The sequence below is a fragment of the Motacilla alba genome, chromosome 2 (assembly GCF_015832195.1).
Source record: "Motacilla alba alba isolate MOTALB_02 chromosome 2, Motacilla_alba_V1.0_pri, whole genome shotgun sequence".
In the NCBI taxonomy this organism is placed as follows: Eukaryota; Metazoa; Chordata; class Aves; order Passeriformes; family Motacillidae; genus Motacilla; species Motacilla alba.
Genome location: NC_052017.1, coordinates 140162811 through 140184737, shown reverse-complemented (window position 1 = coordinate 140184737; position 21927 = coordinate 140162811). Strand labels below are relative to the sequence as shown.

The 21927-nt window shown below is 41.0% G+C and overlaps 1 protein-coding gene across 1 annotated transcript in view; it reads right to left on the bottom strand.

The window, feature by feature from the left end:
• Nucleotides 1-21927, bottom strand: part of FER1L6 (fer-1 like family member 6) — an 83663-nt gene that overhangs the window by 17567 nt on the left and 44169 nt on the right. The window contains exons 17-34 of the mRNA XM_038162824.1: nt 21497-21616; nt 20304-20456; nt 18713-18899; nt 18037-18161; nt 15338-15472; nt 14639-14788; nt 12848-12958; nt 12073-12234; nt 10765-10948; nt 10394-10578; nt 9711-9833; nt 9540-9579; nt 8466-8581; nt 7217-7348; nt 6145-6270; nt 4993-5120; nt 3564-3734; nt 2230-2390 (exon numbers count right to left, since the gene is read on the bottom strand). Of these exons, the coding sequence (XP_038018752.1) occupies nt 2230-2390; nt 3564-3734; nt 4993-5120; nt 6145-6270; nt 7217-7348; nt 8466-8581; nt 9540-9579; nt 9711-9833; nt 10394-10578; nt 10765-10948; nt 12073-12234; nt 12848-12958; nt 14639-14788; nt 15338-15472; nt 18037-18161; nt 18713-18899; nt 20304-20456; nt 21497-21616 (2509 nt within the window). The remainder of the gene's footprint in view (nt 1-2229; nt 2391-3563; nt 3735-4992; nt 5121-6144; nt 6271-7216; nt 7349-8465; nt 8582-9539; nt 9580-9710; nt 9834-10393; nt 10579-10764; nt 10949-12072; nt 12235-12847; nt 12959-14638; nt 14789-15337; nt 15473-18036; nt 18162-18712; nt 18900-20303; nt 20457-21496; nt 21617-21927) is intronic.

Below are 21927 nucleotides of genomic sequence, written 5' to 3'. Positions count from 1 at the left end.
GAGCTTCTCTTTCCTCCCTTTTGGTGTGGGCTCCATACAAAAGGAGCCCAGACTTTCGACAAGTGATATCTTCTAGATTAGAAGTCCTTAAGTGAGAAGGTTAAGATTTATTTGTGTCAACAAATTGTTATCACTTTTCCTACTCATGTTGCTATGTCTGAATTACTGATCATTGGATCAAGACTCATTTGGAATTTAAACAGTAGGTGTAAAACCCTCCCTAATGGCTCAGGGAGTGAGGAAGGATGATCTTGTGGTTATGAATCTTGGTTCCCTCTTGTGTACCAATATCTAATTTTAGCCAGCTAAAAGCAATGTCTCTAGCTGCTATTCAGTCAGGCAGATGACACAGATTCTCCTACAATATCCTGTATCCTCTCAAAGAAACCTTTCTAAAGTTTTTTGTTTGTTTATTTTGGTTTTTTGGGGGTTTTTTTGGTTTTGTTTTTGTTTTTTTACCTCTGAAGATGCATATTTCTTCCCATTGGCTACAGGTAATCCTAGACTACCTGGGAGCAGTGGACAGGCAGTTGGACTAGATGATTGTTGTTGGTCTGTTCCAACTAGACTATTCTTATCCTATCCTATCCAACTTCTTTGTTCCTAGAGCGAAGTTAAATTTTCCTTCCCTTACAAGTTAAAGCTGGATGGATAATTATAATTTTCTCCATCTGTACAGTGGGAATGGGACTGCTTTCCCTTTTCAGTATTCCTCTAGAACTCAAATCTGTGGCCTTTGTTAGTTTTACAGATTCAAATGATGGCCACCACAGAAATCCATCAGGAAATAAGGACCCAGATGTACTTGTCAGATCAGCAATCTGGATAGAAATTATGTAAAGACTGCATGCGATAAACTATTTCTGTACAATATTGAAAAACTTGTGTACATGAGTCTTTTGGTCTTTGCCATCTGGTTCTATATTTCCTTGCTTCTGATTTACTTCATCTTAACTGACATTGTTTGTCTGAAACTCATTTTAGTGAACCAGAATTTTGATTGAGACATCCTCTTGCTGGTAGTCACACTCAGTCATCTGCTAGTGAGGAAAACAAACAGCAATACTGGAGTAAAAAATCTTTTTCAGGCCAAGAAACCAAAAATGGATCAACTCTTCTCCCTTCAACAGTGCTTCCTTGGAAGCCTTCCACTCAAGGTGTGAGCTGTATTTTGTAGTCGCTTGGAAGAATTGTGTCAAAGACAAACCAACACTGATAAGGGACTGGAGGTTTTCTTACACTGCCACAGTGTCCACTACTGTCTCTGAGACTAGCTCCTTTCACTCCCCTTGAAAGGCTTCATCCTCACATCTGTTTTCCTTATTCTAAGTACAAAACTGAGTCACAGAATGGTTTGGGTTTGAAGGAATTTTCAAAGACAATTTTGTTCATCCACCCTACCATGAGTCCTTTCACTGATGACTCTGTCCCACTCCACCCCAATGTGATAGGGACACGGGAGGTCCCAATTGCTTTGACCTCTTTTTAACCTGGGAGCTCTGAGAGTAAGTTACATCCTGCCATCTGGATTCGTGGACCCCACAGATACTTGGATTTACAGAGTGCTCTGTCAGTGCTTCAGAAGGGGAATCAGAGTGGCAGTAACCAAGAGGAGGAAAAAGCCAACAGAGAGGAAAGACAAGTAGGTAAGGTAGGACTGGCTGGTAAGTGGCCTGGAATATAACCATGGTCAGAAATTTGTCTGACCTTGAGTAACTCCCTCCAAAGCAGTATTTCTCTTCCCTCTACTTCTCACTTCTTGGGTCTGTCTATTCCAGTGTTTTAATTTAGACAGCGAATACATTCTTTGAAAGACTCTTCCTGATTTCCCATGTTTGATATTCTGTGGGGAAGGATTTCAGAGCCTGCACAGACCAACACTAAGCCAGAAGACATGTTCCAAGAGGGTCCTCCACACTCCAATCAATCTTAGACATCCCACCTTTGGGATCATGTAGGAGCTAGTCCAAGGTATTCCCCAAAGCCATCATGAGGATGTCAAGTCATCAGCAGCAACTGTTTCACTCTACAGATTCTTTGCAATTAAGCTACAGCAAAAGCTAATACAGATACAGCCTTCATTGCCAGAGTTACATGAGTGTTTAAGAGCAGATACAAGCTCCAGAAATCCATCTTGGGAGCTCATAGCACAACAGGGCTCCAGATACATCTTGGCAGGCTCCTGGTACTGCTATAATGCAAAGGGAGGATGCTGAACTACTTCATTACCGTTCTCATCTTCTGTGAAGACTGTCTGTCCCTTGAAGATTTTTGTTCCTACTTGTATCTCTCCTGGCCTCATGAAGGGTCCACTTATTCTGTAGTCCTTGCACAGCTTAGTGAGGATCTCACTTGGCTTGGTTGCATCTCGCCATGCATTGTACCCTTCTCTGCAAGGAGGAGAGTGAGGAAAAATGGGTGAGGTTTTCCTTCACAATAGTGCACTGACAGATCAGGAATTTCGATGCAGGATTCACTTTGGGTCAATGGCCCTGATTTGACCAGCTCAGTTTGACCAGCTCAGTCAAACTTTTCCTTTGTCCAGCACTGCTTCTTACTTGAGACACTGCCTCTTCCTGCTCAGGTCCTTGGAGATCAACCACTCCTTTCTCTTAAAACACAGGAGAAGCTGAGGCAGCCTTGCCTACGGCTTAGGTAAAGTAATAGCACGGGCAGGCTTCCCATGAGGAAAAGGAACAGAGCTTGCTCTCTGTTGTACCTAAAAGATTTGAGATTACATGTGCTGCCTCCATTCAAGGAGAATTATTCTGCAGCTCCCAGATGCAAAGGACAAGCTCAGGTTATCTGAGACATGTAATAAGCACATGAAGAAATATCTCACACTGGAGACTGAGCTGGCAAGGGAAGCTTTGGGGTTTGATCTGTGTTCCTGGATTGCTTTTTGACATTGTCCACCCTTGGTTTGTAGAAAAAATGAGAAACAATCATAGAAGAGCTCCAAACACACATCTCCCAGGTTAGTGCCCCACCCCAGGGCAGCTGAGTTATTTTAGGTTGACTTTCTCTGCATTAATGAATTTTTATGAGCAAGGTCCTTGAGAGTGCAGCTGTCTGGCAGGGACCAGGAGCTCAGCCTCCCTGCCCCATGGCTCATCCCATCACAGAGGTCATGTCAGCAGCCTCTGCTCCTGCTCCCCCCGTGCCACCCCAGTCCCAGCAGCCTAGCTGTAATCACTCCAGCTGCAGCTGAATAGCAGAGAGCAAAGTAGAGCCCTGGCATAATTTCTCTGACAGTTTTTTCCCATTTGCCCTTTGTGCCTCTGCAAGGGCAGTTTATCAAGCAGGTATGTTGTAAACATCAGCTGTTTACTATCTAAAATACTTCTTGAACCAACAGTGCTGTTAATTTAAAAATATCCATTCCCCACTGAGACTGGCAGCTACCCAAAGCCACAACTAAGCTCTTTGGTGAGTTTTAATTAAAATACCCTCTGTGACACTTCTGTGCAGGAGAGAGCATAATATCTGGAGCACATCTGTAATTTTTCCTTTGAGTCAAGTCGCTCACTGTGAGCACTGTTGCTGCCTGAAGAAGTACTTACATTTCATATTGACTCTGTAACCCACAGGTAGCTCGATGTCTGCTGTAGAAGCGATTTTCCAAATCAATTTTAGTCTCTCCAATAAGATCATCTGTCCCAATGAAGTCATGGTCATAGATCAAGACTGTGAGCAAGGAATCCTTGGGGAATGTAGCCTGGATTTCAAATGATCTACAGGAAAAATTGAGACTTACATGAAGTCAAATCACTTTTGAAACCTCAAAGTCTAGGCTAATTAATGCCATGCAAACAGTGTGTGAGTGTAGTGTCTCTTTTAATACACAGTGGGCTTTTTTGGTAGTGCTTTTTGCTTCAATTAAATACATGAACAGGCTGGAAACATACAGTGCAAAAGTGTGTTCTTTCCCCTGCTTCCCTAGCACCCTGTGAACAGTCCCAAGATTGTTCCTACAATCCTGAATCCAGTAATGCTAGCACAGCTGTATGTAAGGGTTCTCACACATTTTTCAGAACCCCCAATAGGGACATCTAAGTATTTTCTGTTTTCTTGCAAAAGCTGCAGATTAAATATTGAATATAGGAATTTGGGGGCACCTAACAGAAGTTTTAAATAAATCTCAAAAAAAAAAAAAACAAAGATAAGAACTCCCTTTTCACTTGGTGCATTTTTCAGGAATCAGTATGGTTGAGATGTGACGGGAAGTTGAAAATATAAACGTGATTGTAAAAGGGATTTGACAAATTAGTGAAAGACAGAACATCCTGATCACAACACTGGCTCCAGATTTCTCCAAAGCACTGAAAAAACTGAGCTTTGTCTCCTAAAGGATGAGTTTTCTACTTTTCCCTCTGTTCTAGGGTTCTTTTAGTCCAAAATAATATAGTTTTTCTGTCTTAATGTTCTTCCACCCCAATTTAAAATATTTTCAACCTTCTGAAAATAGGGGAATTTACTAGGAAAAAATATCACAGCTATTAGCATTCAAACTATAAATAACTATAAAGCATTGATAATACAAACTGGATCTATTTTTACTGACAGCTTGCCCCTGGCTGTCTGAGTTCAAAAAACTCATATGTCCTAGAATTATGAGATTTATTTAGCACTCTAGTCAACCTGAAACAGCAACAAAGGTTGTGTAATCACACTTTACTATTCTGATATTCATTTTGCTTTAAACTTAATGATTGTATTAATTTTCACAGACAATTACCATTTCTTGCCTCATTTCCTCTCACACATAATTTTGCAAAACCTCTCACAGACTGCATTACTTGGTATGTTTTGATGGGTATGAAAATGAAATATTTTATTATCATACAGTGTGACACCAAATCCCAACGTTTTAACCATCAGAATTACAAAACATCCAAACAGGCAGAAATCAGCATTCTTACCACTTAGCAACAGTGGTAGCAAAAGATAAAGCACAAATTACGTTGAATACAAAAATAAGTCATCACTGACCTTCCAAATATGGGGTTTAGCTGCTTGGGGATGTAGTTCTCTCTGTCTTTAATTTCTGTGTTGCCCAGCCTCAGCACAATGTAGGGATCTGACTTCCCATCTGGATCAGCTGGGCTGAGGTTAAATGCCTGTTAAGAAGGAAAATTGTGTCCACAAGAAGTTTGCTTAAATACAGCAGAGTCCCTACACAGGACTATGGTTTTCCTACACGGTCCTGGTGTTTTGGAAGTTCAGGCACTTTTCCTGCCTCATGTAATGTAAAATTTGGCCTGTGGCTTTGTAGGCTACTACAAAAAGATGATCTGGAGAGTTTGCAAAGCTGGAAATGTTGTCCTATCACTAAGATAGGAAAAGTTGAGCAGGAGAGGCAATGCTAAGGAAGAAGCTGGGTGCACAGATGCAGGTAGGATTCAGGGAAGATTTACCCACAAATGTTGTTCCAGATCCTTGAACAGTGCAAACCAACTCTTTATAGAATCACAGAATTGTTAAGGTTGGAAAAGACCTCTAGGTCCTTATATTCATTCAGGAAATTAAACTATCTCTTTGTATTTGGTTGCCAGTCTCTCTGCATGCCATCTTTCTGTCTTAGGTTACCTGCAACTCTCTTGTTTCTCTGAAACACCAGTTTCTTCTACCCATTTTACCTCTCACACCATTCTCTCTCATCTTGTGCTCTGTATTTCTACCTTTACTGACCCTAAAGTTTATTCACTTGCAGAACTTTCATAGTATGTTATGCACAGGCCCTCAAAACTACGCTACCATTTCCCCCTTACTGAGGTTTTGTTTGAAGATGTGTCATTTTTAACAACTCTGCTCATTAAAACTGGCTGGATTTGCATACTGTGGCTGGAACAGGTTATCCATACTATGTTAGTTATGTATTGAGAGCTTTTAGTTTCAACAAGTGAAGTGATTCTCCAGTCTTGCAGAAATCTCCAGATTTATTGTGAGGAATATATCTAACATTTTCTAGTCTGAACATACATTTCTACAGTATGAAACTTTGTCTGAAATATGACCAGGGAAAAGCCCAAACCCCATGGATGAGGATTTTCAGAAGCTTCACTGCAAAGAAACTTAAAGTAAACTGAGCTGAAAAGAAAAATCCAAGTTATTTCAAGGTTAAAAGATCATCTGTCTACTTACTGCCACGATATAAACCCTGATGAGCACTTTGACAGGGTGGTTTGGGGGGATCCCTTGCAGGATGCGGGGCTGCCCTCCATCCAGCAAGCTGCCATCCTCAGGACTTGGGTATATGCAGAAAGAGCCCTGGAAATACATTGACATTTATCTCCCTTGGAAACAGATCAAGTGCAATAAAAAACAGTCCTTTGGATGAAAAATCCACCACTCGTGCAACTTATTTTGTGGTAGCCCTCACAGGGAACCCAAACTGCATTGCACTAAATATCACTTTCTAAAATGTCTGTTCTCTACAATATGGTACTATCATATCTAGATATTTACAAGGAGTTCCTCTGTGCCTATAGACTACTTTAAACTAGTACTTGTAGGTAATCCAAATCTAGTTTTTTTCTCATTAATGTTTTAAAAATAATATTTTGACCTTAACTGTATATTGGCAAATTAATAATTCCATTGAGTAAGTTTCATAAGAGTGTGAGAGGAATCCAAGTGTATTTTTGCAGCTCATATGAATTAATATTGACTCATGTTGCTGAGTAGCTCACGCTGTCTGAAAGCAACTAACAAGTCATTTGGACAGAAATCTGCATTGCAAGCTGCTTGAGATATCAATGAGTTTAATCAGTTCCTCTAAACTACAAACAAATCCTAAAACATTACTTTGGCTTTGAACTTTTCAGATAGCCTGATGGAGCCCTGGATGAGACTGTAGTTCTGAGGGCCTACACTTAAATTACTCAAAATTCCATGTAAGGTTCTGTAACTGATAGTGTAGAAACCAAGTTGCATTAGTGAAATCTGGACTACATAATACCTCTTCTTCCCCTTCTGTAATTTCAAACTCCTTGTGATTCCTTATTTCAAAACAGAAGTGAACACCTGGTGCTGGATGATGCTTTTTTCTATCAGATAATGGGAAAGGAAAAAACTTGACTCTAGATATAATAAAACTAATTCTATTTACAACAGACTAGCAATATTTATTTATTTCATCCCTGGCATACCTGAAATATATATTAAAACCTAAAATCTCCAAATTATTACCCATTTGATTAACATCAAAGCTTACCTTAAATTTTCCTATTATTCTGTCTTCAGCATCAGCATGAACTTCATCATTAGATTTTCCTCTTAAGAGCTGGAAAGTTTTCACCCAGTCCTCAAAGTTATTAAATTCACTCTCCAAGTCTCCTTCATAAATCTTTGAAAATAGAAGAATGCTAACATTTTGTGGTGCAGTGAATATATTTATAGAAACTTTTTTATTAGAGAATGAATAGAAATTCATTTTGACCCAAAATGCAGACTTCAATAAAAATCAAGGTTTTGCAAAAGTCCTTGAGGAAAAAAGTTGATTCCCCGTTTAAAACAGGACCAATTTTGTCCTCAACCAAAGGCTTTCCCAACTATGGAGATAACACATTAATGCAGCAGGTGGAAGTGAATCTGGAGGGGCCAAAATGAACATTTGTAGCCACTGGTGTGACTGAAAAATTGTGGGTGTGCTGCTTTTTGCTTCTGCTTCCTTGCTGCATTGTGCCTTTGTTGACTTGACCCATTCTATTGTGTTAATGCATCAAAGCTTGAGAGCAAAGCAGACAGTAATAAAGTGCTGTGGGGACAGCTTTAGGATAGCTCAAAAGACCAAATAATTTTTCAAAGAACATGTTTTTTCAGTACTCTCCCCCAGTAATTTATCAAGCATTTAATGGAAGGGCCTATGCTACTGCCATCTCTCAAAAAATGGAAACAGCAGTTTCAAATTCCCATTTATTCAGCCATAATCTAATCCAAACCGTCCTAATCTTTTCAAACCTCTCATCTTTCCTGACATTTTGCACAGCCCATATAGTTTTCTTTGAATTCTTTCTGTCATTACCCAACCAAACCTAATGTGAGCTGAGTATTATTTCCCATCAGGGAGGGTGCACTAGTCATCACAGTAATGATTTCCATCTCTTTTTAAAGACATTCTTAATAGGCGGCAATATTTCTAAATTTGGGATTTCCAACTACAGTATTTTACATGCAAACCACAAAACTGAATTTCACTGAAGTTTCTCTGGATTTGTCTACACCAATAAATTCTATGTCTAAGATCAAATGGGCCACACTGTGGTCTCCTCTGTGTCCCTTATATTGAAGGGCATTATCACAATAATTTAGTGTGTTTTATTAATTTTAAAGTGTCTGAAATATATTTAAGGACAATGAGTTTAATGAGTGTGGCTGACACACAGCCAAACTCAGCTGTGATGGCAAACTTTGGAGAGACAGTGAATAACAACAGCCTTACCTCAGCCTTACTTTTCTCTTACCTGCAGTGTTGCTAGGTTTGGAGTTTCCTTCTGTATCCTTTTCAATGTCTTATCCTTCTTCTTTTTGTCTGGCTCATCCTCTATGATCAATGCTATGTGGTCAGAAGTCTGCTTATCTGCAGAAATTTAATGACATAATGTATGTTTTAGTAAGCAAAGCACATAAAATGCTTCAGACAAGGTTGCAAAAGATATATTTTTAAGAGTCCCTCTTGCTCTTTCTCTATTTATTCCTCTACTGCCAGACATGGGGATCCTCTCTTTTACCACTGGTCGTCCCAGGCAGAGAGGTGGCAATTTTTGCTCTCTGTGGCTGCCAGTCTTCATAAAGAGCTTGCTGGACCAAGTGTGATGGTGTCCTGTAGGGCCCCCTCCCTGATGGCCACTTCCCAGACCACCCTTTTCCTCCCTCTCTGACTCCTCCCCAATGCAAATAAACAGATTTTATCAGCTGTCACATAAAATTTAAGGTTTATTTAAAACTGAAAGCTGTTGTTTAGGCTGACAGCTTCTTCAGATACCAGGATGACCCAAGTCCTTCTCTGTTTAAAGATATCACAAAATAGGGTGTATTTCACCAGCTGAAAGCCTGGAAATGTGAGAAATGGGAGGAGGTACACCAGACTAAAGTCAGATCCCAACAAAAAGAGGGTGAGCCCTCAAAAGTTACACTGAGATGGTTCAGTTCTTTGGCTGAAATCTGGATTTTGAGTTAACTTGACTTTCATTTTTTTGAGTAGTTCCTGTGTGTTTAACAGCACAAAATATTTAGAGATACATATTTAATGTCAGAGATCTCTTATATGTATAATGCTTATCATCAGGTGAAAATTTGCCACAAAAATGATCAGAAGAGAATTTACAATTTATTTGAATGACAGGAAATTCATGTTAACCCAACCCTGACAGTGAAGTTTTAACCTACCCATTATCTGATCAGTTGTAGAGGAAAGAGCCCAGTTCACCAACAGTTCTCTGTTACCAGACATTAATTGTTGCCAGCAAATAGTGAAGAAGCGACACTAGAGACAGTATTGGTGCAAAATATTAGAAAAATGCAAATAATTTACTTACTGTCTTCAGGTTTTCCTTCACTGGAAAAAATTCCTTTTGCCTTTCAAAAGAAAAATACGATGGACAAACTCCTCATTATGAGTGCAATACCAAGAAGGAATCATTCAGCAGTAAATCTACTTTTACAACATTGCTCATATGTGAGAGTTTTGGGCATGCTGAGTGACTTACCTTTTGCATTTTGAGCACAGAAGCATAGTATTTTGACCACCAGTCAATAACATTTTCAGCTGATTCATCTGCAATGGTTCTTTTTCTCCTCTTTGTTGATCGTCGGATGGATTTTTTAATCTCCTACCAAATAATGACAAAAGCACTAGAACTAATTAAAACTAATCACCTGACTCATGACATTAAGCATGAACAGCTGAATACACAGGAAATTTCAGCCTCCAAGAGTGAAACAAAATGCAAGATGAATTCCTGTCTCTGTCTTTTATTCCAAGACACTTCACTATGATCATCATATTAAAGCTATCTCTGTATTTTCTGCTGACTGTGCCATGACTTTCAACATTGGAGACATTGCCACAGGAGCAACCCATACAACAGGCAAATCTACACAGATAATAAATAGTGATGTTTCAAGGGATGCAAACATCCAGATACAAATTGGCTTCTCCCACTTGAATCTGCAGGTACTTTAGGAATCTATCAGTGGAAGTACTGAAATTCTGTGGGGTTAAAGCTGCATTGTTAACTGGTTCTTTTGAGGGCCAGCAGGATAGCGTGGGTGTCAACATCAATACCCAAAATCTCTAAACCTGGGGTCAACAGGTTACCACTTCTCAAGGAAGGGCTGAAGTCTGCAAGACTGCAGAAGGAAGTTAGTTGGTAGCTTCAGCTGTACCCACCTTCTGCTTCTTCTCTTTCCCTGGCTCAGAGGCAGAGTGCTCTGGCTCAGTGGCAGGAAGTGCTGTGAGGGATGGGTCTGGCTCTACCACTGTCCATTTACCCTGCTCCACCTCAGCATAGATGTCATCAGCTAAAAATGGCTCTTCCTGGGATAGCTCAGCAGACTGGGATGATTCAGGGGAAGCTGAAATTGAAACTTTGCAAGTTAGGTAAGATTTTGCAGAAATACTGTCATTGCATTTGATGATCATCAAATAATCATGTGATTAAGGGTTTGATCCTACACTCAACCCAATAAAGCACACTTCTAAGTGTAAACCTCTAAGAAGGTCCTTTGTCCTTTTATTTGGGGTCAGTATTGAACACTTACCTTTTTCAGTTTCTGCAATGTCTACTCTGTTAGGTGCAGCCTGAAGACCTAATGGGGTTTTACATAGGAATTGCTTAAGACAGTTGATTGTATGTGTTCCAACAAGAGTACTCCTCCCAAACGCTCTCCAGTCAACCACACAGATGCTTAGTGGTGGATGCAAGAGTTCATTTTCAGGCAGATCCTAGTGCAGGGGACAGACAGCAGCATGACAGAATTGCTAGAGAACATACAACACATAGAATATTTCTCATGCACAGCAATAAGGCTTCTACTCTTCCCTCCCTCCCTGCCTCCCTCCCTCCCTTCTCCTCCTTAGCAATGAACATATTCATAATGCAAAATGCATTCAGCATATGCAATATGATTTTGGTTCTCTGCAAAATCTAGAGAAAGCTCTGTTCTTTAAAGTACAGAGTGGACTCTGCAGACTGTGCTGCTGGGATGAATCCCATGCTCTCTTACTGAAGCATCTCTTGTTAGAATAAACTGGGGGAATCAGGAGTGCTCAGAAGGATGAAATGCAGTGTTGGAAGTTGTGAGTCCTAATTCCACTGGCGCTTTGTTGAAGGCTATTAGCCCTATCTGCCTCAGTTTGCCCAACAACGAGATGTAGACCCTGGGTGGTTACATGCCTTATAGCATGAACTACCAAGAGGAAAACAGCTCTTAGGACAGTACAATAGGAGCTAAGAACACTGTAGGAACTGTACTTCAGTACCCATGTTATTGTTTTGATATACTTTTCTCAAGAGCAAATTGAACAGACTGTTTTATTCTGCTGGTGACTGATTCTGGAAGTGCCAGCTCTTATAACCCAACCAAAAGGTGATACAGTAATCTGCAGTTCATAAAAGCAGGTGTGACAATGTAAGAAGATCCTGAGCTCAAAAGCCAGAAATGATCAGTCCTCCTAATAGCCCAGTGACACACAAAGGAAAGTTACAAGAATGGAAAGAAAACAAAGGAAACCAAATACTACCCAGAAAAATTAGAAAGTAGGAGGAAAAATAATAAATATATTTCTGTTAGCTGCCCACATGTTTCAACCTATCAGTAAAAATCTGATTGCAACACATTTTCTTATCTACTAGGGACTTAACATGAAAAACATCATCTTCTTTGATTGTATGGTTGTAGCAGAAGTCTTTTAAAGCATTTTCAAATCAGCTTTTGCACAAGAACTGACATCCCATAGTATTTAATCAAGACACAGAACAAATTGTTTGACAAGAAAGGAAGATAATGGTAATTAACACCTTGTCAGACCAGAGAACAGACAGGCAAGGAGCAGCATGCTGTACACACCACTTCAAACCAGTCTGCAAGGCCAGTGAAATTGGGATTTTTCTTGTAGCTCTGTATGACAGAGGATTTGACTCCTTTCCCTGCACACTCGATGAGAACCTGGGGCCGATCAACCGAGAGGAGCTGGACTTTCTTCAGCTCTCGAACCCCCCAGAACAGGACCTGTGGTGTGCGGAGAGAAACAGAGAAACACTGTTAGCCTGCAGAAACCCTGGCTAGCCGTGGGCAAATGGGCTGATAGGCAGGTGGAGTGAAGGCTGCAGAATGAGTGGCAGTGAACAGGCTGGGCAGCATTGCAGTGGTAGGAAAAGCTGCCACTTTTCCCAGCTTTCTAATATAAGGCTACTTTGGACACAAATTGTACAAGAGAGAAGGGCAGGGAAGGTGTAGACTTTTGCACACAGGCAGAAGGCAGTGTTTGGCTGAAGTCAGGGACCCAGAAAAAGCCTGGGAGGTGGATAGCTGATGCCAAACTTCAGCTCCCCAGTGATGTCATTTGCAGGGGAAAGCTCTCCATCTCCTGTGGACACTTCCTTGGCTGCACAGAGTGTGGATCCACCAGCCATGCTATGTCACAAGAGAAGTCCCAGCAGGTCAGGATTGAGTCCCAGCCCCACTGTTCCCCTCATTGGAAGCACAGCCTTGCATGCCCTCATATGCTATTTTCACGTGAATCATATTGATCAAGATTGTAAAATCATCAGTTACTGTTATAGTTCAACAAGAGAATAAAAGGAAATGAAGTTAGGAAAGGGAAATAGTCAAAGTATCTCACCTCCACTCTGTATTTGCTTAAAACAGGCCGTATGTTAGCTGGGACTGGATAAATCTGGCCAATATCTGGTGGACCCAGTGGGGGAAGTCTGTCTGGATCTGACTCAGGAATCTGAAAAATGAAGCAGTTGTAACCCAGGCTGGTTTTTGGACTAATAAAACCAGTATTGGTAGTATCTGTTGGTAGTGGCACATAGAACACACCAATTCAATCAATTTTATATGACAAGCTGCAGAGCAGAACTCTTGTGCTGTGAAAGGAATGTGACTTGAAATTCTCTCTCTCATGCTGTGATGCTGAAACACATGACAGAAAAAGCATTCAATAGATTGGGCTTATGTGCCTTTCTGAAAAAAGGCTCCTTTTACCTAGTAGGACATAGTTTGCCCTGAAGACATGCATGTACTGAAGCATGGTAATTCTACTTACTAAAAATGGAAAGCATGGTAATTCTATTTAACAAAAATACTGAGCAAAACTGCTTAGAAGACTTCTACAGGAAGATTCTAGATGTGATTCTAGTTTAAAAGAGCTGGTGGACAGACAGTGCACATCAGCAAAAATACACATTTGCTGGAGAGACATAATATTCTCCAGCTGCTATGGAATAGTGTTCCTGCACTATTGCATGCTCTCACCATCTGAGAACTTCTAAACCACCTCTCCAACATTAGGGCAGAGTCTTCTCTGTGCAGCCACTAAACTCTTGTGGCACTTCTGTTCTTTGTGTGTGATTGCACATGAACCTGCCCCATGTTCAGGAGCACATTTGATGTACATGAGTGCCCTGTTCCAGCTGGGTGGGAGAAGAGAAGACTCCAGAGCAGCTCTGAGGCGTGACTCCTGCTGTGCTCCAGGCTTTGGTGCACCTCTATAGACTTGGACTCTCTCTTAGACTTAAAACATTGACAGTCTGGGACTGAGTGTGGCTTGGACCCAGCCAGCTACACTCAGGCTCCTCTCTGAGAAAGAGTTTAAAAAGAAGGAGAATCCTTCCTGAACCTTGTGACTCAGCAGGAGAGCTTCTCTAATGAACTTTGTCTAAAGCTCTCATTCTCTCCTGTGATGCCACCATAATGAGGAAATATTCCATATGGTGTTATAATTCTGGCTTTCACCAAAGACATAAATAGCTATCATGATTAAAAGCCTGTTTTAGCTGTAAAACATGTTATGACATTCCACATTTTTCCCATTTCAGATTTCAGAATAAACTGTTGTAGGTTTTCAGCAGATGGAAGTTAACTTTAACTGGTGGCTCTACAAATTTCAGTGAAATTGCCTGAAATCTGGCATGATAGACCCCAGTCCTGCATCTATTAGGACTGAATTTTCCTTTTGTCTTGCAGCTGGGAACCATGTAACATTTCTTTTAATGCAGTAGGGGTATCTAAAAATTCAGCCTCCCTAATCCAATCCTTATTATTCACCACTTCATTTCCCTAAGAGTGAAAGCAGTATTGGGAGCTTCAAGGCTGGTAGTCAGGGCTATGCGCTACTCCAAACAGCAGGTCATTGCAATGGCAGTGGGATTTTCATTGTTTCTCAGGCCAGAGCAGAGTTTAGGGCAGGGCAAGTGACAGGCAAAGGAGGCTTACAGACTGTGAAGGGCTGGCAGTGGTGTGTGTGTGGGCAATGGCCCCTGACAAGGGGGAAGGGGTGACAGGAGTTGCATGAGGCCCAATGGCTCATAGTTCCTATTAATTCAAGATGGTCATGGACCCTGATGCCATGGCAGTTTTTGTAAGCCTCAAGGTGTAAAAGTGTAACTGTTGAGAAAGTCAAATTTACCTCCAGAAGCTCAAATGTGGCAAGAAGGTCCCCTCCTGAAAGACTTCCACAGTGCACTGGGTGGTAACAAAGTTTTGGTGGTTCATAATTTTGATGAGCAAGTCTCACCACAGGAGCAGCCACTGTAGACCCAATATATTCTGCCTTACCCTAAATAAAGGAGAATACAGGGGTCAAATGCATTTGGATTTCACAGTGGTTGGAGGAGCCAAGATGATGCAGAGGTTAGTATTTATAAAAAAAAAAAAAAAAAACCTTCTGAAGGAAAGTCCAAGGTAAGATGCAAGGCAGCTATGAAGAGGAAGAGCTCAGTACTTATTAGCTCTTCAGTGTATCCAAAATTTCTGAGGTCTGTATTTACTCAGTGAGACTGCATCAGAGTCTGCATGGTCTTGACCCAGACTTAGATACAATATTTACAGCAGTGTTCAAGGGACCTAAGGGCAAGCTGCCTCTGATTTCTGTAAGCTGGTCTTTGGGAGCAAGATTCACTTGGGGAAAGTAAAAGGCCATGTCTTTGCAAGGCCATGTAGTGAATCTCAGGGCAGTTCTCAGATGTTAAACTGCAAACCACAGTAGCACTGAGCTCTATTCAGCTAGGTGATGCATTTAAAGCCTATTCAGTGACTCAGCTTTGCTTTCATGCTTGCAGTAGGATGTAAAAGCCCAGGTTTTTAGTGAGAAGAATTCTGAGTTTACCACTGCATCATCATCATACAGCTCGATGACAATCTCCGGTGGGAACTGCGCGATCTCCTCTTTGTCACCATGAAGCACAATGCTGTTGAAAAGCAGTGTCTGATTCCAGGTGGGGGACAATGTCTGAGAAATGATCTAATGGAAGAGAGGAATTGTTTAATGAGCTGTTTGGTTGAGTACCCTTCAGCAGGACGTGCTCATCTGCTGGTGACCTCCTTTTCCACAGCATGAGCAGTGCCATGGCTGAGACATCACATTTTTCAGCAGCTCCTCTCAGCCAGGAAAATATGAGACTTTCACTGTGAGGCTGGTACCTCCAATTTCTCCATCTCACCAATCCCTAAAAGCATATCAATTCATGACAACCAGTCTGTATGGACTAACTTCAGTATTAAAGTTAGAGGAAAGCTGTTGGTTTAGGAAAGCAGGCACATGCCAAGTGCTATTAAAATAAAGCTTTTGCCCCAACTGAGGCCAATTTTCACTTCTCCGGGGCACATTTTTTTAATCTTATTTTTAGTTCTGTGTAATGACACTTAACACTTTATGAAAAAGAAAGAAGATATTTTCATGAATCGCTCATATGAAATCAGAAGGTTTTAATTTGTTGTAATTTGAATTAGGTGGATGCTTATATCATTTCCTCACAGAAAATGTTTTACCTGCCCAGGCAGAAAATACATTTAACAAAGATAACAGTTAAAGAGGAAAAAATGTGCCAACTGCAAAATTACTCATAACCTGCTATCATTCTTTTGAATGGAAATAAGGTTCTTTACCATTTATTGGTTCTTAGCTGACAGTCTTATGAAAACATGCACGTTATCAGCTGCAATATTTTATTCAGGCAGTGAATAACTTAACACTTCTGTGCCTATAAACACCTATTTTTCCTGGGCCAAATTCTGCTTTCCAGAATCTGGTGCGTCTAGACACTAATTTAATTGGATTCATTCACCATCTTCTATTAGAAGTTACAATCACATTACAGGAAAAAAATTGATTCATAACCCTGAAGCAAAAGTAGCACATGCAGGCATTTACAATTTAGAGAAAGGTCTTCATTTTTGCTCCCTTTGGCACAGCCAACAGAACTTGCTTTGTAACAGAATAAAATGTCAGAGGAATATTAGAATTAATGAAATTAAAACAGTCTTCTGTGAAGTTTAAGGGGGAGGGGCTGGATGGGAGGGTTAAACATTCTTTCTTTTCAAATACAGCAAGACTGTATTTGGTGTGAAGCAAGACCACATTTGCCTCAGCAAATTCTGTTTGTGGTGTGATTGTCAGAATTTCCTACTCCAGGGTAGTTGTAAAGGGCTTTGAAAGGATCTTTGAAAGTAAGTCTCCACATCCTGTGAGAGACAATCCTCCTGCTCACTTGCCCAGGCTGTACTTCAACCCTTCTTGCTGAAACTGTGTAGAAGTTTCCACTTCCCTCTAGAGGCCCCACAGGAGCGATTTGATCCCTAGAGTTTCTTGAGGGAGATGAGAGACCATTCCCTGCTGGGCATATTTTAGCAGCCTGTAAGGCTCCCACCTCTCTGTTTCTAGCTCATTCCCATTTTAAGGCTCTACAACTGCCAGTGTGCTTTGCCACATTCCGTCACAAAGGCTGTGCTGGCTCACATGGCTACAGGAGCCAGGTGGCCAAGAAGGCCAATGGCATCCTGGCCAGTATCAGGAATAGTGTGGCCAGCAGGAGCAGGGAGGTCATTCTTCCCATGTCCTTGGCACTGGTGAGGCCACACCTTGAGTATTGTGTCCAGTTCTGGGCCCCTCAGTTTAGGAGGGACGTTGAGATGCTTGAGCGTGTCCAAAGGAGAGCAACGAGGCTGCTGAGGGGCTTGGAACACAAGCTGTATGAAGAATGACTGAGGGAGCTGGGGTTGTTTATCCTGGAGAAAAGGAGACTCAGAGGTGACCTTATCACTCTCTTCAACTTCCTGAAGGGTGGCTGTGGTGAGCTGGGGGTCGGTCTCTTTCTCCGGGCAACAACAGAATGAACAAGAGGACACAGTCTCAAGCTGTGCCAAGGGAGATACAGGCTAGCATTAAGGAAGTTTTTCACAGAAAGAGTGGTCAAATACTGGAATTATCTGCCCAGGGAGGTGGTGGAGTCACCATCCCTGGATGTGTTTAAAAAAAGACTGGATGTGGCACTTGGTGCTATGATCTAGTTGAGGTGTTAGAACATGGGTTGGACTCGATGATCTTAAAGGTCTCTTCCAACCTAGAAATTCTGTGATTCTGTGAAAGGTCTTCACTTTGTTCAGTGACTGAATGCACAGGCTAGAGGAGAAGAGAACCATGACGGTTCATCCTTATACCCACGTTTATACCTAGCGATGACAACAGTCCAAATTCAAAACACAGAAATAAAAATGTGGAGAAAGGTACACTTGCTACAAAGTCCTAGTAGTCCCAGTAGGAGAATCTGATATTGGACCTAAAACAAACTAGAAACGTTGCACCTCTTATTAGAATAGTGGGTAACATGTAAACTTTTGCCTGTTTGCAGTGCACTTTCAGGATCTGCTTTTTAACAGCAGGCATCTAACTTTTCCTGCTAGGTGGCTCCTTGCAAAACCAAGATTTTCCCTTCTCATCCCTTAATTGTTAAAAAAAAAAAAAAAAAGTTAAAAAAGAAAAAAATAGTTTACAGTCACCAAAACACCAAAAGAGGCTTTGGAATTTACCTTTGTGGTCTGGCAGCGTGATGTGAAAGTGACCTTTGCAAACGGGTCAGAAAGTCCAGTGCTGTCAGCGGCAATGAGCCCCCTGGCCTGGTACATGTGGGCTCTCAGCTGGAAGAGGTGCAGGGCTGCATCATGGCACAGAAAACAGCAGCATCAGCTCCATGGAAACAGTGCAGCACATGGGGAAGAGTCATCAGCTGCTCTCCAACCAGGATATGAGAAGGGGAACTGTTGCTAGGTGTCTCACTAAAGAAGTACCTGAGACACTCAGAAGTTGTGCAAGACATCAGAATTCACTTAAAATCAATTATGTAGCTCTCTACTGCAGGGCTATTAAGTGCCAATTTTTATTGGCCAATTTTTATTATCTGCCATCTCTCTTATCTACTAGGTGTTCTAGGCATCATCAGGAGAACTGAGGGATGCTTCCTCTACAAGGAGACAGATTCATGGGACAGGGAACAGAAATTGCAAGTGAACGAGTTCCTTCTTTCCCTGACATCTACTAAGTGTCAGTGGCAGAACTGATGACTTGGCAATGAAGCCAGCCTTTTCTGATGAAGAAGAAAAGGCATTATCATCTTAGTACAGTTACTTTATACAGGGGTTGTGCCACACTAGAGCTATTGATGCCATTTCTCTTAAATGTTAATAGGGAGAAGGAAGAGTGCCTTACTTTTATACAGCAGGCAAGCAGATGAGGGCAGCACACTGTGCCCTGAGTTGGTGTTAGATGGTAATTCAATCTCATATCCTACAGGCAAATTCTCCATGGCACTGTGGGCATAGCTGCTAGGTCCAAGCCACAGGTAGATGTCCACCTTTGCTTGCACAGTCCAGCCCAGAGGGCGCTTGCCTGGGAGCTGAAGAAAAAATCCAGTGTTACCAACAAGCTCAAGAGAGATGGCTGGGTGCCGAGTCTTACCAAGCCAGAGTAAAATAAAGAAGCATTCTCTGAGCTGATATATTGATAAATGGCATTTCTTCACAGTGAGTGGCCTTGAAACACATTTAGCACAAGAAACTTCTGGCATTCTTAGGGAAGGAATTAGTAGTTTGCTCAACTAAGAGTCCATGTAAACTGCATACTGCCTAATACGCACAGGCGTGTGCAGACTATCTTACAGCTGCACATATATAAGGGCTATTTTCTCTCCTACTTTGCCCAGATTTCAGCCTACTTTCCATTTCATGCAGTTTTACTGGTATCCAGTAGTTAGTCCCATGTATTACTAAAAATGTTATGCCATTGGGCAGGTCAGAAAACAAAATGTTACTAGTCTTGACTTATTATTTCGTTATTATTTACTTATCATTTCCTTATTATTTCCTTTTTCTTCCTTCCCATTTCACACTTCATCTAGATCTGCTAAGTTCAGAGTTTAGTATTGTCTGTTCCTAAGGTAATTCTTGATACTGAAGGGGCTGGATAGTTAACTGCAGAATATTTTATTTCATGCAGGCAAATAGTACTTTGCTTAGCAAGTACCTATGGCAAGTATCTCAGGATCTTAGATGTTTTTGTCTGTTCTTTAGCTGTGCCTTATGGAAGCATTCTCAGAAGTCCAAGGTGAAAAACCACTAAAAAGTCATTATATGAAGTTACTGTTGTCTGGAGTATTTGGGTTTTTCCTGATGGTCACAGTAACAATTACATTGCACAATATTCCACTCTAGGTGCTATTGGTCACACTGCCTTTGTAGGCATATATCCACTAGGGCTTTCCTTTGTCATGAATAACCCCATAACAGAATTTTGGACACATATTGTGCAAACTTCAGCATGTTTTAAATAGAAAATATAAATAATTCCTGTATTATTATACAGGAATTATACCCCTGAATTATTATACCCCTGAATTATTATACCCCTGAACACCTAGGTTTCCTCACTGAGTTGCTGAGTGCTGATCTCTCACCAGTCTCCTCACAGGCTTTCATGTGCTGCATTCTGATGTTTTTGTCAGCAAAGAGGCTGTACCTTTTCTATTTGTTTACATATACAGCCATTGATGAACAATGTTCTATAGTTGCCGTAACAAGTAATGAGGTAATTCATTACTCATACATCAAAAGCCTGGCAATGATAGACTGATTCAAGAATGAGAAGCATAAATGTAAGAAGCAAATATCAATAAATGGTGGATACAAATCTGTACATATTTTATATTACAAAGATCAATCTGTAAAATACTATCCCTGGAAGAAATGTGAATACCAAATTCTCCCCAGGCATTACCTGTGTTTGCAGTGTGCCACAAACTTACTTTCAGGAAATGAGTTTTAATCTTCCCACAGTCCTTGCCTCTCTGCTCTTTTGCTGGGGAGTAGAGGATGTTTTTTGCTGGGACTCTTGCATATGCAACTCTTTTGTTGTTGCTGATCATCCAGATGAACACATCAGGCACTGTATTCTGTGGCTGTTAAATGAGGCATATTGAACTAAAAGTGAATTCTTTCTGTGAGCCACCACCATCATTTTTGTTGAAACATTCTTTCTAAGAGTAAGAGCTGATGCCCTCATGGCTCCTGTGGAGTGGCAGATATGCCTCTGAATTAAATGAGGCTGTCACTTCACGCTTTGCAGTCCATACCTCAATTTCTAGTTACAGCTGAAGGTAAAGAGCTTTATGGAGTGATTAAGGATTACTTCATAAGTAATTTCAGGAGAAACTAAAATTAAGAATCTGGGTATGGCTTTGTCCTAGGAAATAACTTAACTAGAGACCATGTAAGTAACTACCATGGAAATACCTTCAATTTCATCTATATCAGCAAATCAAAAAGGACCAGGACCAAGCTCTAACGCTGGCATATGATCATCTTTTCTGCTTGTGACGATGCTCAGTGAGACTGCCTTGCCCTGTCCCAGATAATGTTCCCCAAACAAAGCTGAAAAAAAGACCAGCCAAGGGGCTGTTCCCTGAAGGGACTGTAAGCAGGCCCACTCTGTTTTAGGAAGGAAGAGAATTTGTGTGTAGGATGCAAACCATGCCACTGTGCCGCTTGCTCTAGGAGCCAGGGAATAGCCATGGCTCTCTTTGGTTTTCTAGCACAGCCAGTTCTCAGAGGCACAGCTTTCCAGTGGCTGGATTTTGGCCCCACCAAATATATGAATTTTTCTGTTATTCTCAGGCTAAATGATAAAATAGGCACCCTGAGCTCATATCAGTCCAAATCCATACAAGTGTCCGTACAGGTGGAGACATTTCATATCAGAAATCTGGCTTCTTCAAGCCACCAGGTATGGGATGACCTTATTAAAAAAATATATCTGTGGTGCATCCTATCCATACCACACAGCCCAATATTTCCTACCCTGATTTGATAACAGCTCCATTTAATGCAAAAGAGAATAAGGTCCAATATCTGAAGGAGAGCTCTTTAGATAACCAAGCCAGAAGTTATTATTCACATGGGATTATGAAAATCAAATTTTTCTGAATTCTGTGTGGATTACCTCATCAACCAAGAATCGAATTTTGTCTATAAAGCTCTGAGTCTCACGGATCATTTCATCCACTGCCATCTTCTTTTTCTGCTGCTGAATGATTGCTTTGGCATTACTGGACATTGCTTCCTGCAGTGAGGAAAGACAATATATACTTTTCATCTGTTATCAAGTAGTTTGAAGTGGAAGAGAAACAGTCTTTGATTCAAGTTGAAAAGAGAAGATGGGAGACACTTTGTTCAATGCTTCTTTGTCACAATGGAAACTGATCGACTCTTTGGAGCTGGACAACATAAAAATTGAATGTCGCCCATTTTGTCTTTGTTTATTTGTATCCTGTATGTATGGAAGTCCCAAAAACCATGTGATTGCCACCTGGAGTTACTGGGCCTTGATCCAGACAGAAGGCACAATCTTTTGTGCTACAAACAAAAAAAAAA